The 16,811-nt window shown below is 38.4% G+C and overlaps 2 protein-coding genes across 3 annotated transcripts; both read right to left on the minus strand.

The window, feature by feature from the left end:
• Positions 1-1,261: 1,261 nt before the first annotated feature.
• Positions 1,262-3,214, minus strand: LOC141797017 (guanylyl cyclase inhibitory protein). Its single transcript, XM_074678394.1, has 5 exons — positions 3,104-3,214; positions 2,396-2,528; positions 2,118-2,267; positions 1,902-2,007; positions 1,262-1,536 (listed from the first exon to the last, which is right to left on the minus strand). Exons 1-5 carry the CDS (start codon positions 3,172-3,174, stop codon positions 1,400-1,402), a joined length of 597 nt encoding a protein of 198 aa, XP_074534495.1. The 5' UTR covers positions 3,175-3,214; the 3' UTR covers positions 1,262-1,399.
• Positions 3,215-3,550: 336 nt separating this feature from the next.
• bmal2 (basic helix-loop-helix ARNT like 2) lies at positions 3,551-14,649 on the minus strand. 2 transcript variants are annotated; one of them, XM_074677401.1, is made up of 18 exons: positions 14,552-14,644; positions 14,311-14,397; positions 11,556-11,682; positions 11,390-11,443; positions 11,264-11,305; positions 11,017-11,174; positions 10,814-10,893; positions 10,445-10,537; positions 9,917-10,034; positions 9,681-9,830; positions 9,048-9,291; positions 8,797-8,903; positions 8,447-8,597; positions 8,280-8,350; positions 8,063-8,174; positions 7,795-7,885; positions 7,470-7,569; positions 3,551-7,356 (listed from the first exon to the last, which is right to left on the minus strand). In XM_074677401.1, the coding sequence occupies exons 2-18, from the start codon at positions 14,366-14,368 to the stop codon at positions 7,199-7,201; spliced, it is 1,914 nt and encodes a 637-aa protein (XP_074533502.1). In that variant the 5' UTR covers positions 14,369-14,397; positions 14,552-14,644; the 3' UTR covers positions 3,551-7,198. The 2 variants fall into 2 exon arrangements, with proteins under 2 accessions (XP_074533502.1, XP_074533503.1); XM_074677402.1 differs by having other exon boundaries at positions 14,326-14,649.
• Positions 14,650-16,811: the final 2,162 nt, after the last annotated feature.

A 16,811-nucleotide genomic window follows, 5' to 3' on the forward strand; every position in this document is an offset into this window, starting at 1 on the left:
TCTGGACGTCAGTCTGTCCGTCTGTCTAAGCAGATGCCTCTACAGTTAACGTTTGATTGTAAGTTCGACTGGTGACGGTATTATTCTTGAACGCAACGTGTATCTTAAAGTCTGGGAATTCATCTTTAAAAAGGCACAGGCGACATCCAGAGGTCTTTGAGTGTTAGTGGTGGGAAAATATATATTTGAGGATAAGGATTCACCCCATTGAATTGGACCACCTTCACCTTCATCCGTAGACCCTCTGAATCAAAAATTAATAAAAAAAAAAGTGAGACAGAAAATAGCAAGGCAGTCCCCTTTTTTTTTTCAAAATTGATGGGGGCACATTGACAAAATCAAAACAGTTTGGGTTAAATTATCAGTTCAAATCATGTTTTGTGGCAAAATTACAGATTAACCACAATATGTAGTTCTACAAAACAGACTGAAACCTATAGGCTACTAATACCTCTTCAAGCCACAAAAGAAGAAGAAGAAGAAGAAGAAGAAGAAGAAGAAGAAGAAGAAGAAGAAGAAGAAGAAGAAGAAGAAGAAGAGGCTGTTTGGACTGATTAGTCCTTTAGTTATGTTTAAGATCTGAAAAAAGTGGTGGCAGCCCTAGTGAATAACAATCACTTCCAAAACAGATTTGTTGAAAAATGAAATAAAATGACATGATAAATAAATAAAACATAATAAAAACACCACCAAACCTACTCACACATGTACAGGAAAAATCCAGAGCTTTTAGAGCTAAGGTAATGCATTAATGCACCTTAGCTCTGGAAGCTCTGGGTTGCATATCATGCACTAAGGTGCTGCCAAAACCACAACAAATAAAGAGTAACCCACGGGAGCTATAAGTATTTCAGTCATTTTTTCATTACACCACAGTGGAAATACCTTATGCCACTCACATATACACCATCAGTCAGCCCCTGAGTGTTTGTTGTAATCTGATCAACTTTGAATCAAGACCATCATTGAATTTGGTAACAAATGCACATACTGACGACATAGTCAACTTTGCTTCTCAGCTCTACTTCAGTTATTTCTGTCTTCTTCTTTGTGTGAGGTGACACTTGAATTTTATTGAGAAAGCATAAGTTAACATGAAGTGGAGGATGTATTAACAAACATTTGTAATTTATTCAAGATTTCTTCTACTTAGAAATAGAAATGATCAAAGTTACATTAAATTATGCAATGGGAGTATCAAAATACAATATAACAGAATAAAACAATGCATCAAGAGTTCCTTATTAAATTGTGGCAAAAATATATTCATTAGCCAGTGTCCTCCAGTTTTACTTCAAAGTCATGCAGCATGTCATGATTTAACTATTCCTGGAAATTTCATGCCAAACACGGACTCTCAATTCCTTGGCTCTCAATGAATAGAATACCCCACTATAGGTCAACCATGGGTCCCAAGAGCTGTGTCCCTCCTAAGGGGCCTCTCCAGCTTCACAGTGCTGGGGTCACATTCCAGCATGTTCCTGATCCAATCATCATCCAGCGCTCCCTCTATGAACTCGTCCAGACTGATGACGGCTATACAGACACAACAAGAGCAGTGATTAAAGACAAAGCAGGGGACAGACTCTGTCAGGGTCGTTCAGCTCTGTTTTCTCTTCAATCTAGACCTCAAAGTGTTAGCATTAGTCTGCAAAAGCATTCAGCAGAATGAATAACTCAGAATGTAAACTTCTTCACTTATTATTTTAAATTCTAATATCAATGTATGGAAATTCAAATATCACAAAAGCTATTTTTTTTCTCGGCTTTCTAAAAGTAATTTTTCTCCATGTTTCAACTCACTTAATCACAGTCATATCAACACATGGGAATATATGTTGATAGGTGAGTGATGTTAGACATCTAAAATAGAAGAGTGTATCATGATTCTATTCGCTCACCGTTATTGTCTTTATCTAATCGTACAAATATCCTGTTGGTGCACTCTTCAGCTGTCAGTGGGTTGGGTTCAGATAAAGCTGCTGTGACACTCATCTTATTAACAGCCTGTGAAAAAAAGCAAACACAAAGAGAGACAGAGAGACTGAATGTTAGGATTATCTCAGAAGAGAAATGGTGCCCTTATTCTTATACTCAGAGTAAAAACAATAACACACCTTCATGATGTCCAGCATTTCCTCTCTTGTTATGGCGCCATCCCCATCTTTGTCATAGAGCTTAAATGACCACTGCAGCTTCTCCACAGCAGAGCCTTCGATTAACATGCTGATGGCCATGACGTACTCTCTGAAGTCAACCAGTCCATCCTGAAGGAGAGCATCCTCATCAACACTTAGCTGACAGGTAGGAAGGAACTACTAACTGCTGGGGTACTCTGTTGGAACAGACTACCCTCCAGACTCATCATGTAGGAATCCTTCACTCGCTTCCTTACCCCGTTACTGTCCAGTGTGCGAAATATCTGTTCTGCATACTCAGCTGACTCACTGCCCACTGTGCCATTGCAGAAATGCCGTTGAAACTCATGAAGTGTGATCAGCCCGCTGGGACACTCAACTGTGAACTTTCTACCATAAAGACAAAGACAAGGATCTTTTTTTCAGTGATCTTGGTTGACAGACAGTACAGCCCAAAGGAGGCTGAAAGAGGGGTCAGATTAAAGGAGGAGTACATGGACTTTAAATTTAGAATCAGACGAATTAAGGTCAACCCCATGTTCAGCCTGTGGAGATTACATGTGTTTGGAGGCTTGATCACACCCTGGGATACAGGCATTAATATAATTAGGCCAAATAGTTCTGAATTACTAAAACATGGCCAAGTTGAGCTTATCAGAAATGTTGAAAAATGGTGATGAAATAGAAATACATTCCTTTCTATATCTCTGTTAACAAACTAATTAAATGAAGTACACGGTGAGGTTATGAATTAATGGGCCAGTAGTATTCTGTACTAATAAGACTTTCTGCATTGCACAAAGAAAGCTAATGCACTCATTTAATGCTGCTTCACATAAAAAAATGCAGTTAAAATGGCATTTTTAGTGGCTTACAGTTTGTTGCCATCAACTCCTCACCATCACACAAACAAATGCACAGTAAAATCAAGAAGAATCGAAAGAAAAAAAAAAGTAGAAACTTACCTGAACCACTCGTACAGCTCTGTAACATAAGACTCCCCTTTCCTACAAGGTAAAATAGCAGCTTGACCCATTCTTTTAAGATGCAGCAGCAGCTCTGCATCTACTGCTGACTTTATATACACACCAAATCCCAGCTTATGTCATGCTTTCTTAATTGCACCAACCCACTACCTTAACACTTTTGACAAATTACTTGTGGCTAATCTCCTTAGAGAGAGGGGGAGACAAGAGAGCTGTAAGGTAAATATAATTACACAAAAAGGAGATTGCTGCATCTCAATCCACCTCTGAAGAGAGAAAACCACAAAATTCAGGAATGACTCTGACTGCTGTGATAGACACTTGGATGTTTAAAAGCAAAAGCCTAAGTCCCAGTTTTGTTAAGTAAACTGATATTTATTAACATGACAACCTGGGAAGACAGCCCAGACATGCTGATAGTAGCAGCAATGATGTACTAGACAGATACAGTGAATGCTTCCTCGGGAGCCCAAAACAACAAACATCAAAAATGAACCTGTGCAGTGGCAGGAAGTGGTACCACGGAGGCAGTAGTGAGCTCCTGACAGTCCATATGAGCCCAAAGATTGAGGTCATCCACCTGCGTTAGTGCACAAACTCACACACCACTCTTTTCAAACGTCCCAAACTTCCCAAATCTGATGACGCAACACATTTGAGCAATAAATGATACATAAGTGACATGCAAGTCAACACAAAGCGGGGGTACAAAAACAATAATTTTCCCTTGCTAACACAATCTACTGTTGTTTTCAAATTGGGATGTAAAGACCACTAGGTGTTCACTCTGCCACGGTGAGTGCTAAAATGAGCTGATTGACCTTTCTGGGGAGAATGCAGCTACAACAGTGCAATGTTCAAACAAAACAATGGGAACAGAAATATAAAGGATTGAGTTTCCCTATGGCTTCCATTGCTCTGCCCGTTTAGTTGGGTAGCACATGCAGAGGCCAACGTAGCGCTCCTGGGCCATATATGAAAAAAGGTTCCTCTTCATTTGTGATGTGCACAATATGCCATGTTGTGTCAAGTTGCTCCACTGATACATTTTAGCCCTCTTTTCAGTCTGTGGAGTTGCCAAGGGGAAGCGGTCTCAGTACCTCACGCAGGTTTGTTGTGCGTGTCCCAGCAGACATGTCCAAAGGCACTTCGGACTTGAGTTTGCTGCTCTGTCCATTGGCTCCTCATAATTCAAGCATTAGAGAAAAGGACAGTAGTCCTTCATGATTAACAATAACCATCCATAAAACAGGAACTCTTACTGGGTTATCCTTAACAGTCCATAGTGAACAATATCCTGGCATAGAGGATGCACAAGTACACAAATTCTGCATTTGTGCAGAAATACAAACATTACCACTGATTAGTTTAAATACGATACATGGAATCCCTAAAACAGGCAGCAAGCAGGGTCTCACATAAGCCCAAAATGAATCCTAAATCTTAGCTTGTCTCATTTCTTTATCAACTTTTTCATGTATTTATTTTAAACTGAGGGTTAAATTGTTCACAATTTTAAGCAGGAAAGTTAAACTAACTTCTTACTTGATACACGTTCATGGAATTAATTCAACAATGACCATAATTTTGTTCATTTCTGGCATATGCAATCATTGACTTTTGATCCTTTTTCGATATTTTTTTCCTTCTTGTATCATTTCACAAAATCACAAAATTTGGACTTTTTGTCTTATAAATTTAACACAGAACCATTAGCTACCTTTTCAGTTATTTTTTTCCAAATAATTTTGACAACCATAATATTTTATTTCCTCAAATACTTCAGTACTGATTACTAATTCTTATTATATACTTTGGACCAATTTTATTCAACTGTTCATCTCATATGTTTGACTGTTACCATCAAGATTGTGACTTTTTAAAACAGTGTTTTGACAAACCACACGGGTTGTTTTTTTTCTTTGACTTTTTCACTTATAACTAATTGAAATGAAGTTTAAAAACATGTTTTTTTCAACTTTGTCCCATAATTGAATTTTTATCGTGATCAGCTTTATAAACATCCTGAACTTTTGACATGATCTCCATCTTATACTGCCCTTTTTGTGTTACAATATTAACTTGGGGTTCTATTTTGGTAATGTTTCATTTATAGTATCTAACTTTTCACTGGCATTACCTGATTTCTATAGGTACGACAGAACTGGAATAAAAGCAGTCACTTCTAAAGATGTTATCCAGGTCCTACGTCATCTGTTCAACTCTGGACCTTAGTGAGGGGCACTCTACTAAAATCAGAGTCATTGTTAAATCTAAAATAACAGTACGGATATATTTCATTTTTTAAATAACATCATTTTGGTAAGATTTTGAAAGAGCAATTCTGCCAACCTTTTAAAAAATCAGCGCAACAATAATATGACATGCTTTGGTTATAACCTTGACTAAACATCATCCTCATTTCACCATCTGGCTAACAAATTACTCACCAACATTTCAGGTCATCACATAAAGGGGAAAAGCTTTTGTTAATCAAATCTGAGATGTGTAAAAAAAAATCTACATGAGGTAACATTGCTGAAAATCTACACTGTTCAGTCATTGTTAGTTATTACCAAATCAGCTGGTTCGCAGTTTGTCTTACTCCCCCTTTACATATTACACAGGCATACCTCTCAGTTTAGTATTAATGGAATGATAGTTCTGCATAGCACAATCCCTTCATAAATGTTTGGGTGACTTCATTCTGTTCCTCTACTGTTGCCCAAATATATGAAGACTGTTGGTGTATAATAGTAAACAGAAAAAAACAAGTGAAAGCTATGGCTTAAAATAAAGAGAGATCATGTAACGGACAGTAAGCATACACAGACTCATTAGAAGATGAGTCAGAAGAAAACTCATAACAATACACAGTGAGCAGGACAGTATTTTAAACCGAAGAACAAAGTCATGTGTACGCTCTTTTTAAGATGGGAGCTCTGTTTCCATCAGTTCCTGAGTTAAAATTCAACCTCAGAAATCAACCTCAAACATGTAATAATATGTCACGGATGTGACATGGGTTTCCTGCTCAGTTGTTATCACCAAACCACCAGTTAGCAACTTAAAAGTGCTGTTTGTAATTTGCGGTCAGTGTCACTGTAATCCTCGTACATTTATAAGAGTCCTTTAACAAAAAGCGGGCGGCTCTCCAGTTAATCATGATAGTGAACTATTTCTACCTAAACATGTCACATGATAAGAATGAGGGCAGATAAGTCCAGGACAGCCAACAGTAGGAAAAGAGGTCTTAGGGTACACAAAAAAACAAACAGATTCTTCCTATGTACTACCCCTTAGAGACAGATACCCCTAACGACATGGAGTTTGTAACCAAACCAAGCGCAAACACTTACAGTATTTTCAAGTCAGTGTACAAGAGAAGAGGTTTCAGGGCCGTCTCCATGGTCAATGTTCAGATACTGACAAGTTAAGAGAAATCTCTGAGCGGCACATTATGAGGTGACTCTCAAAGTATAGAGGTGATGGAAGTGTGGTCTGCCGTGGTAGACTGGCTACCAACGGATTGTATCCTGAGGGGTCACAGAGATGGGCCAGGATGTCAAGATGTCTTCCTTGTTTTTCAAATAAAAGTACAGTACCTAACCTAAGTATGACCGTTTTAAAAAAACATGAAATTGATTCAGTGCATTTTTTTGCATCATTCCTCCAAACCTTTTTTTTTCAATTTAGGTAGGAGTGAAAATCAGCTATTTTACATCTTGTCTTTCTTTGTTCATGAGTTCTTGGACCAAGCGAGGCCTTGTCAGGTGAACAGAAGATGACAGTAGATGCAAGAAAAGCAGTGAGGAACAGGCAGACTGCTGTAAGGCTTTAGAGGCACATCTTCCTCCTGAAGAGGGAAAGGAGGTGTCCCTTATTGTTGTCGATCCCACTGCAGTAAGAGCAGCCTCACGAAGAAAACACAGCTTATGTGGAAAAAGCTCACTAATAAATAAGTAGTCCTTTAAAAAAGGAATGCTGTGTCTTTGTAAGAATTCAAGGAGAGCAGGTCATCTATAGAAGGCGGTGGTCCAAGAGTCAGTGTGCTTCACACTGTGAGAGCAGGTTCTATAGAGACCAGTGCATCTCCTCAAAGTCAACAGCTTCGCCCAAGTTTGCGTCCGTCTCCAGGAGACTCATGATCACTGCCATGGCTGCTTCATCATTGCTAAGACTATTAAGACCCGGTCCAACCATGCTGTCCAAGTCCAGCTGGGAATTCTCCCCTGATGCAAAACAGGATGACAGAACAAATTCAAGTCAATGAAGTTATTAGCACGGAGATACAATTTATGATTCCTTTGTATAATTTATGTACACTGAGTATCAGGGAGAGTACCCATGAGTGAGTCTCCTCCTGAGAATGCAGCTCCCTGTGGCTCGTCCTCTGAGCTGGATTTTCCTGGCACCTCCATATCTGTTGCCTCTCCATTTGGCACCTAAAGACCAAGGAAGAGCTTCATTAGCCACAGGAGCAACATGGTGGGAGTTTAGAAAGAGGAGAAAACTGAGAACCTACTTTTGAACACATTTTTCATAAAGCGTGTATGCCAATTATAGGCGCTAGTAACCTGAAACCTCCATAAAACCTTCAAGCTCATCAGTGACTAGAACAGATACTTTAAGTGAAGTAAAAATAGAAAAACACAAACAATAACACTTACATTGTTGCTGTTTTGATTGTGTGTTTGTGGACATTTATCTGGTGGCAAACTGAACGGGCTGGCATTGCCACTAGAAGGTGATGAGTTCATCCTAAAATTACATGAACAGATTTACTCAGTATTGCACATAATTAACCGGTGAGCACAGGGACAGTGGCGTAGAAAGAGTGCTGCATTAATGTTACTGTGGTAGAAGAGAATCAGATCATCCATTGTATACACAGGTGTTACAAAAATAAAACGGATGTTTTCTGCTGTGTGGGCAGACCTGTTAAAATCCAGGAGCTCATTTGCAATCTGGGTCCCTATGCTTCCAGCATAAATCATGGCTCCAGGTGCGTTGGAGACACCTGGTATAACTGGAAAGGATTTCTTTCCATCTTCAAACAGAAAAGGGGTTATAGTTAACTGGAAATCTGCTTTTTAAAAGTATCACAGTGCATCAGAAATGACTTTCTGTTGACTTCTATTTATGCTGAACTGACCTTCATGTGTCTTGGAATTGCTTGACTGCTCAGACTTGTTTCCCGATCGACTGGTTCGACTGAGGTCATGTCTTAAAACGGGATGAGAAAAGAGGGATAACGCTCTGCAGTGTCTTCAGGTGCAAAGATAAGCAGTTCATACATCAGAGACTTGAGCTGATACTCACGATATAACTGTGTTGGTTGACACTATGTATTCTACTTCTTTGGTCCAGGGATTAACAAAGCTAAACCACTGACTCTGTAGGGTGACAAAAGAGCCGTGCTTTGTTTTGAACTTGTAGCAGTTTGTTTCGATCTTTTCTTTACTTCGCAGCACTGTGAAGGGATAACAGCAAGAACATGAAATCAAGAAGGAAAGAAACAGAAGAATGTTGTACAGTTGTGCTTAAAAAGAAAATAAGTTATTCAACTTTGCGTAAATATGCCATATCATCTTAAAAGACAAAGAACAAACAGATAAATGGTACATGAATATGAAAAGAAGTAGTTCGAGTCAATAAAAGTAGTTATCTGCCTTTTCTGTGCCTCTCTGCTAAATGCAGCAAGTCGTCCTGATGGAAGTATTCATAGCATGATGTCCCCAGTAGTTCTTGGGGCAGATATCCCAGAATGGTTGTCGCTCTGTGAAGGAGAAAAAAAGGTAATGACAACAGGAGGTGCAAAATAGCACACCACAAGACTATGAATGTGCTGTGTTATCATGCAAGTGAATGAACTCTACTGGTTGTTAATGTGATTGAAACTTCAATTAAAACACAATTTTACCTTTGATCAACAAAGGTGAATTTTCCATCCATGGCATAACGCGTGATGAATTCCGTTGGCTTGACTCGTACTTCTCCATTGACCTGGGGGGATGTATGGGAGTGGACACGCCCAACTGCCACCAGGCAGCTGAAGTGGGAGCTATCCTGCTTGCCTGCTTCCCCCTCTCCCTCTACACCCAGCTGGTTGGTGGGCCAACTGCGCATATAGCCTGTGCAGTGGACGGTGCAGTACTTCTGCACTTCTGTAGGTACAAGTGGACACAAAACCACAGGGCGAAAAAAAAAAGAATTAGCATCTAAATACAAAAAACTTTACTTTTCCAGCAGTATTCACCACCTGCCCACAGCGCCAAAACTACAACCAATGGTAAGCTGAGTCTTAGTAACTGTCCTGACCTGGTTCACAAAGAAAATCTGGAAGGAATTGTCGAGGGGAAAATTATTGTGTTTTATGTGTATTATGTGTTTACTAACAAGTCACGAAAACTCCTGCAGACTCTACCTTTAAGAATGAGTCAATACATTTGACTGCTGGACTTTTTCAATTATATTGAGGGGAAAATATATTTCTCCTGCATGAAAGGTCACATAATCAGTGTGTACAGACAGAAAGACTGAATAATTTCCCTACCTTTCTTTTTCGATGAGTTGGATTGGAATTCTTTGTCCTCAACTTTGACTGAAATTTTGTTGTACTTCATGCGGCAGAAAAATGAGCGCCGTGTGCCTGAACACAGCCGCGCTGCTCCAACAGGGAGATCAGCCTGGACCTGCAGACCGGCTAAAAGCATGACAGAGGAATTATAACTGCTCTCTCACACCACTCACCCAAACACAGCCGTATATGCACACACACACACAAAATACTTTTTGCATCTATTAGTCGTTCACGAGGGTATAATTCAGAGGCCGACAGCTGCTCCTTGACTTTTCCCATATCTTTTTGGTGTATGTAGTCAAACAGGCTCTGTCCAATCAGCTCCGCCTGTAGGAGGAATAGACAGCCTGTCAAACAGAGCTAAACATGACTCTAGTTGTGAAAATACATTTTCAACAATGTACATTAATTGAAAGTACTGATCCCTGAGCAAACTAGATTCTGTTGGAGGCTTTGTTTGAGCAAGGTTACAAGGAAACAAAAACATTTAAAACACAGCTAACAAAAATTTAAATGCATCATTTTAAATTCAAATTACTGGTGTCCACAGGGGAAACTTAAGCCATACCTGGATTTGAAATGACCACAGTAAGTAATACTGAAATACTCCCAGTTAATTGATACATATTTACCAATCATTACATAAAACTAAGTTAAAATACAAATCTAACCATCGATTTCCCATTTTACTAATGAAATTAGGTAACAAGAAATAGTGAGAAGTATAAAAGTTTTACCCGACTATAATTCAATATCTTTGTGACAGACTCTGAGACAAAAACTATTTTCCCACGATCACAGCCGACTACGAACAGGAACCCATCTGCAGCCTGTACCAAAGACAAAGAGGGAAAAACAAAGGGATCTAATGTAATGAAAACAGCAATATAAATTTAATTATATTAGTATTATTTATATCAATCAGTGTGCCTTTGAGCTACACAAAATTTTTTGGATTTTCAGTCAAATGAAACACATTTTTTCTAAAAAGTGCCAAAAATATCTAGCGTTAAAATCAGTGTCTTTAATGACTTTAGATCTATATTTGTTTTGAGTGAAGTTTGAGTTAACAAGGTGTGGAATGATCTTGGAAAAGTGAGATTTACCTTGAGGACAAGGTGTTTAAGCTCCTCGTCAGGAAGGAATGAAGGTTTGTAGTTAGCTTCAGATAAAGATGTTCCTGAACCTGAAAACAAGAACAGAAATGTACCATAGGGTTCAGTGTCAGTCTTCAAAATAACATCTGTAGATAATACTCAGGACACAGAACCCGGCTATGTAGGGATTATTCTAGTCCTTGACGTCATACCTTTTAAAGATTTAAGGTGCTGCACTGCCATTCTGAGAACAGTGAGTTTATCCAGCTTTCTTGACATGGGGTTACAAGTGGGAATCATGGCTGACAGTTTGTCAATGAGATGGTTCATTTTATCCCGTCTTCTCTTCTCAATTTGGCTGTGAGGTTCCCTGCAGAGTCATTATAAAATGAGGTGCCAGCTTCTTTCAGATTGTTGGTTATGTATACATTGAACAGAAGTTTTGTAAATTCAGCTTACCTGAAGCATTTGATTTTGATTTGTTGGTCATCTCCATCTGACCTGTAGAGCAGAAAAAAAAGACGTGAAAAATGTCTGTCTTTCAATACACATGTAAGAAAAACTGCACAGGTCAGCACACAGTACCCATTTAGGTCATCATCCATATCTGCATCAAGGAGGGAAGCAGATTTTGAATCCCTAGGAGGAAAAAAAGTTTCCCATCATTAGCAAGACACAATTAAAGTTATCTGATTTAGTTTGTTGAGATTTTTCTTAAACCCAGTAAAAGGTAACACACAACATTACTCACTGGTTGTCCATGCTGCCCTTCCGTTTCCGGGGCATTTCCATGTTCAGGGACATGCCAGCTGAGGGTGAGGTCATCATGCTGGGCAAAGACATAGAGCTACATTGGTTTTCCTCAACCAGTACATCTTCTGCAAAACACAAAGCACAATGAGGTGACTGGGGTTTCTTTTGAAGGCACATCAATCCCGGAGAAAAGGAAGCCACTTCAAATTTCTCCTGAAGTCAACATCTCCACCTGCATGAAGGTAATACTTTACCAGTGTCTTTTTAACAGAGGCACAACATGCTATAATATGAGAATTTTAAGTAATCCATTAAAGCTAGGGATGCACGATATTATCGGCACAATATCGGTATCGGCTGATAAAAGCTCAAAAACACGTTTATCGGTATTGGCAGATATGAAAATTTCTGCCAATAGGCACAGCCGATAAGGAGCTATTCAGTTAGGATTATTATTATTTTCCATCTGAAAAATAAGCTCCTTAAATAAAATGTAACACTTCATTTATTTGCACTGCAGAGCTCTGTGTCTGTCACCAGGTTGTTACAGTAGCTCTAAAATAATCAAATGCAACTTGGTTATGTTTAAAAATGCATTTTACTTTTAAAGTTCATGTGATCTAAAGAAATTATTTTTCTGTATTTCAATACTGAATGTCTTGAGTTTGAAAAAATAATACATTTCTTATTTATGGAAAAATCAAATGTTTTTTTGACTTGTTTTATGTGTTTCTTAAACAAATAAGACTGTCACAATTGAGGTAACATATAAATTCCAGTACAGGATAGACTTAGCTTTCTTTACAGTGAAAAAAACATTCAAACTTGTGATTATCGGTATCGGTATCGGCCAAAAAGGGTTTCCATACATCAGCGATATTAAAAATCCAATATCGTGCATCCCTAATTAAAGCTGCTTAAATATTTCAGTTATGCAAGCATATATATCAGATAAATGTAGTATATATGTTAACATGTTTCCACCTAAAATAAACATGTGTGTAGCATTTTTCGTGCTTGGGAAAACAAAGAAATTATCACTAAAAAGTTTCATTTAAAAGTAAAAATATGACGTCAACAATATAGATTGGTCAAAAGTAACCACACACACTTGGGATGCACGGATCCAACTTTTCTGGTCCAAATACTGATATTGATCCCTGGGCTTTAGGCACCAACCAATACCAATTCGATCCAGTGTTGAATAATAACCTGCATATGCTACTGAAGCGCTGTACTGCTTTGGACTAAATCATAGTTAAGCCTTAGTGTCAAGTTTGGACCAATCCTTTCCCACCAATACCCAATCCAGCTTTGAGGGACTGGATCGGCGCAGGTACCTGATACCAGGATTTGATCCCTAACACACACCGCGCATATTTTACATAATATACAGGCCTGGTGTCAGGTTTGCTGGTAAAAGACTAAGGTGTGTTAAATATGAAAGATAAGATTTGTTTTGTTTTAGTGGAAACCAATCTAAATCTCTTTTGAGGAGTTTTGAGGTTGTGAAACCAACTCAAATTAATACAGATGCGTTAAGATGACAAATACACATAACAGCAATTGAATATTTCTGAACAGTTGTTTTCTTTTTGCAGGTAAGGTGTCAAGTGATTAAATAATAAACTGAAGAAATAAACAGATCAAGTGATCAATCGCACACTACTGATAAAGCATTTTTCAGGTAACCCATAGCGTAATGTAAAAATTTTGGGGATTAACTTCTTTTATCTTTTCATATCGCTGTAACTGTTCCATACAGAAAACATCACTGAAGCCCTTTTGTAACAGTGCATGGTGTTTCCTAAACTCTGGTCACTAAGGGGTGTTTCGCCGTATTGCAATTCCACGATAATACTAGGGGAAAATATATGTAGCAGTAGGTTCCCATATAATAAAAAACATATACATATTTTCAGTACTTTTCTGGAACAGTTTACAACAGATTAGCCACAGAGATCACCGCCAAACTCCACCGGTATGCCATGGTATGGTACGGTATGGTGTTTGTTGAATGGATAATATCAGTTTCAAATACAGCTTAGCTACTGTTAAGACATCTAATATGTTGAGACTCTATGGAGGGACAAGGAAATGTGTATAATTCGTATTATTCACTCCCTCCGTTGCTATTGTATAAATGGTTTAAATAGGAGCTGGTCCGTCGAGGGATGACCGTTTAGTCAGGCTAACCTGTTTACGGCCTAAATAGCAGCAAGACTTAAACTGGATTAACACAATATGGCACTGATTCTGTGGTAAAGCACTGACAGTCACACTGTCACAATTATTCACTGTGACAAAATGTCAGTGACGGCAAGCAAACAAAAACAGCCGGCACAGCTGCCCTAGTAAACAGGCCGAGATACAACTGCTAAGCTAACACTCGCTTGCTTTAGCCTCATCGGTAAACACTTCGACACTGAAAACAAGCTGTTACTATGTGGGCTAAAGTGTCATCCTAAGGTTGAACTGATAAACAACACTTTATCCACGATTAGCAATTTATGATTAAAAAACGTTGCTTACAGTTAATGTTATATAAATGACGTAGAAAAAGGCCGGTTTGCTCTACTGATCTACTGACCTAGTTTCTGAATAGCGCAAAGTTTCGATCAACCTGTGACAATTGTCAAAAACACACATTAAACTTTTCGCTTTCAAATAAGTCTCAACGCCCAGATTTTCTTTACCCAATGTCACGTTTATGTATTACGGGTTAAAAGCTTTTTAAATATTATTTGAATTACCTGCCGGTTCCTCACCCGCTCGGTCACCGTCGCCAGCCATTGCCTTCCTCGCCGACATGGCTGGAGCCGGGGCCGGTGCACTCAGGCCTGGGACCCCAATGCATGGATAAAAAGGTTGATATCTCAGAGTTATTGCTGTGGTGAAATTTCGGTGCTATGGGGCTTCAAAACAGAGGGAAATTTGGGGAAATTGCCCTGATTTCTAAGAAGGGATACAAGAGGGGGTGTAGTGAACACAGACCTGCATAGCAGTGACTATTTGCGGTCCAATCAGGAAAGTGTAGAAAGCGGTGCCAGGGCGGGACACGGTCTCCCCCTGCCGGAGCTCCGGAGGTACTGCTGTGCTCTTCAGAGGATGCCAAGAAAAGATTCACGTACATACAATCAACATGTATGAAACTTAATGTAAAGTGTGTTCCCATTATCCAAGAGCAACCATTGAGTCAACACTAATAATCGGTCTGAAACGAGTGTTCTTCAACCAGGAGCGTATATACGTTTCCTTGAAACACAATGAATCTATAAAGCTTGAGCTTAGACTAAACGGGTTTATAACGTTTCATGTTCATCATGAAAACCGTGAAGGCATCATACTGAAGATTATCTTTAGATGACCACATGTTTTCTGTGTGTTCAGCTGGTAGCACTTCGGAGATAATCGAGTTGTGCACATCTTTAGCTGTTCCATGTTTATTGTAAAAATAGTTTGGTGACCCTGAAGTGCAACAACACAGAACATACAAAGAAGGAAAAATACAATAACAAATAGAAAACGCAATCACAAAAGAGGAAACACAAACACAGAAAATAAAACGTGTTTTGCTTTCCTCTTGTTTTATGTTTGCATTTTCTCCTTTGTGTTGGGATTTTTGTTTTTGCTTTTTTTTCTTCTTTTTTTTTGTCGTGTTGTACACTCCAGGACCACAGAAGTCATACTCACATGTCCCCTTAATATGTGTTCTGTTTGTGCTGTTAGAAATCTCAGAGTCATTTGAGCTCTACTGTCTGCCAGCAATCTGTTTTTTTTTTAATTTAATCATTGCCTATAGGCAGTCTCCTGAACAATGAAATAAGCAAATGAACATAGGCAACACCAATAAAAAAATACCTGTAGAAAAGTTGTGATAAGGTCACTTCATATACCACTGGTCTGAGTTTTAGCACATGTAGCTACCTGAGGTAAATCCATTTGGTATTCATCACATGTGAGTTCCTATCAGAGCCATATAGTAAATGTCTTTATTAAGATGCCCACGAATTCATTATGTTGAAAAGTGGCGTTGTCTTTTTTTGAGTCTTACTATCACAGATACAAGGCCGACTGTATGTGTCACTCCCTTCTGAAACACTAGGTGGCAGGCATGACTAACTGAAAAATCTTGAACTCACGGAAAACAATATTACCAGTAGTTCAGCATATCCCTCATATTCAGTTGTTGCATTCAAAAATAATGTTACATCAAAGACTAACGAAAAAATAGCTGTTTTAATGTTTCAAAATATTTCATTTATTTTTGAATTCTGCATCATCAGGTGAACTGTATAAACAATATTTCATAGACAACAAAAAGCAAACCTGCAAATTTACATTGTATCAACCCTTCTTGGCTATGAGGTGTTGTCTGAAATATATAAGCACAAGGTACTAAAGTAGCAAAGTGACTGACATATTGTGTCACACAAAATGAAATTATGATTAAAAACTAATATACTGTAAACTGCATTTCCATGTGATGTGGGCGGAAAAAGGAGAAGTAGATCATGGGATAAAAAACTTTGCTGGTTATGGCACTATGCCTGCTCCTACCTGGTTAAAATCACTTAGAGAATTAGTAGTGATTTCCCTCTAATATTAAAACAACTGAAAGATGTCAAACAGGTTTAAGGAATGAAAATCAGATTTATTAATTTAGGATTTGTCCTTCGCAGTAAGCTAGATTTTTTTCTCTAAACTCATTCTTGTCCATAAATAATTTATAGTAGTCTGTATTCCATTTCATTGTGAAAGCTATTCAATGTGTGACATGTCCTTCAGTAAGTCCTGAAAGTTTCTTATATAACACTTTATGAATGAGTAATAAGTGGCATGTCAACTTGGATGTCAGTGTGATACAGTCTCCCTTCTGCTGTGCATCCTGTGTCCACCTTTTCACCACATTACCTCATAGTTAAAGTTATCCCACTTTGTGTAAGCTTAAAGTTTGACAAATTAAGTCTCTCTGGTTGAAACTAATAATTATTTCACTGAAAGCTAGTACTTTTTGTTTGAATCATACAGGATTTCACATGGTTTGTTGATTTAGTGCAGAATTTGAGATGAATTCTATATATTAATAAAATAAACCTCTTTCATCCATTTTTACATACAGACGGAGAGTGACTGAGGTACAAACACCACTCTGAACCGCCTCTTTATTCGGCTAATTTCTTAAACAGATCTCTACAGGTTACTGCCTCAACTTCAAAACCTTAAGTTAAAATGTTACAATTTAAACATCTAA

This window comes from Halichoeres trimaculatus, unplaced genomic scaffold, assembly GCF_033239565.1.
Source record: "Halichoeres trimaculatus isolate MK-OKI-2021-1 unplaced genomic scaffold, fHalTri1.1 fHalTri1_scaffold_10, whole genome shotgun sequence".
Classification (NCBI taxonomy): Eukaryota; Metazoa; Chordata; class Actinopteri; order Labriformes; family Labridae; genus Halichoeres; species Halichoeres trimaculatus.

Excerpts from the sequence above, each read along its gene's own strand:
- LOC141797017 (XM_074678394.1), bottom strand. The coding sequence starts at position 3,174 with ATGGGTCAAGCTGCTATTTTACCTTGTAGGAAAGGGGAGTCTTATGTT. Across the intron at positions 2,529-3,103 it reads GAGCTGTACGAGTGGTTCAG|AAAGTTCACAGTTGAGTGTC; the intron begins GTAAGTTTCTAC and ends TCTTTATGGTAG. Across the intron at positions 2,008-2,117 it reads AAATGCTGGACATCATGAAG|GCTGTTAATAAGATGAGTGT; the intron begins GTGTGTTATTGT and ends TTTTTTTCACAG.
- bmal2 (XM_074677401.1), bottom strand. The coding sequence starts at position 14,368 with ATGTCGGCGAGGAAGGCAATGGCTGGCGACGGTGACCGAGCGGGTGAG. Across the intron at positions 10,538-10,813 it reads TTAAACACCTTGTCCTCAAG|GCTGCAGATGGGTTCCTGTT; the intron begins GTAAATCTCACT and ends TCTTTGGTACAG. Across the intron at positions 8,175-8,279 it reads CAATTCCAAGACACATGAAG|ATGGAAAGAAATCCTTTCCA; the intron begins GTCAGTTCAGCA and ends TTCTGTTTGAAG.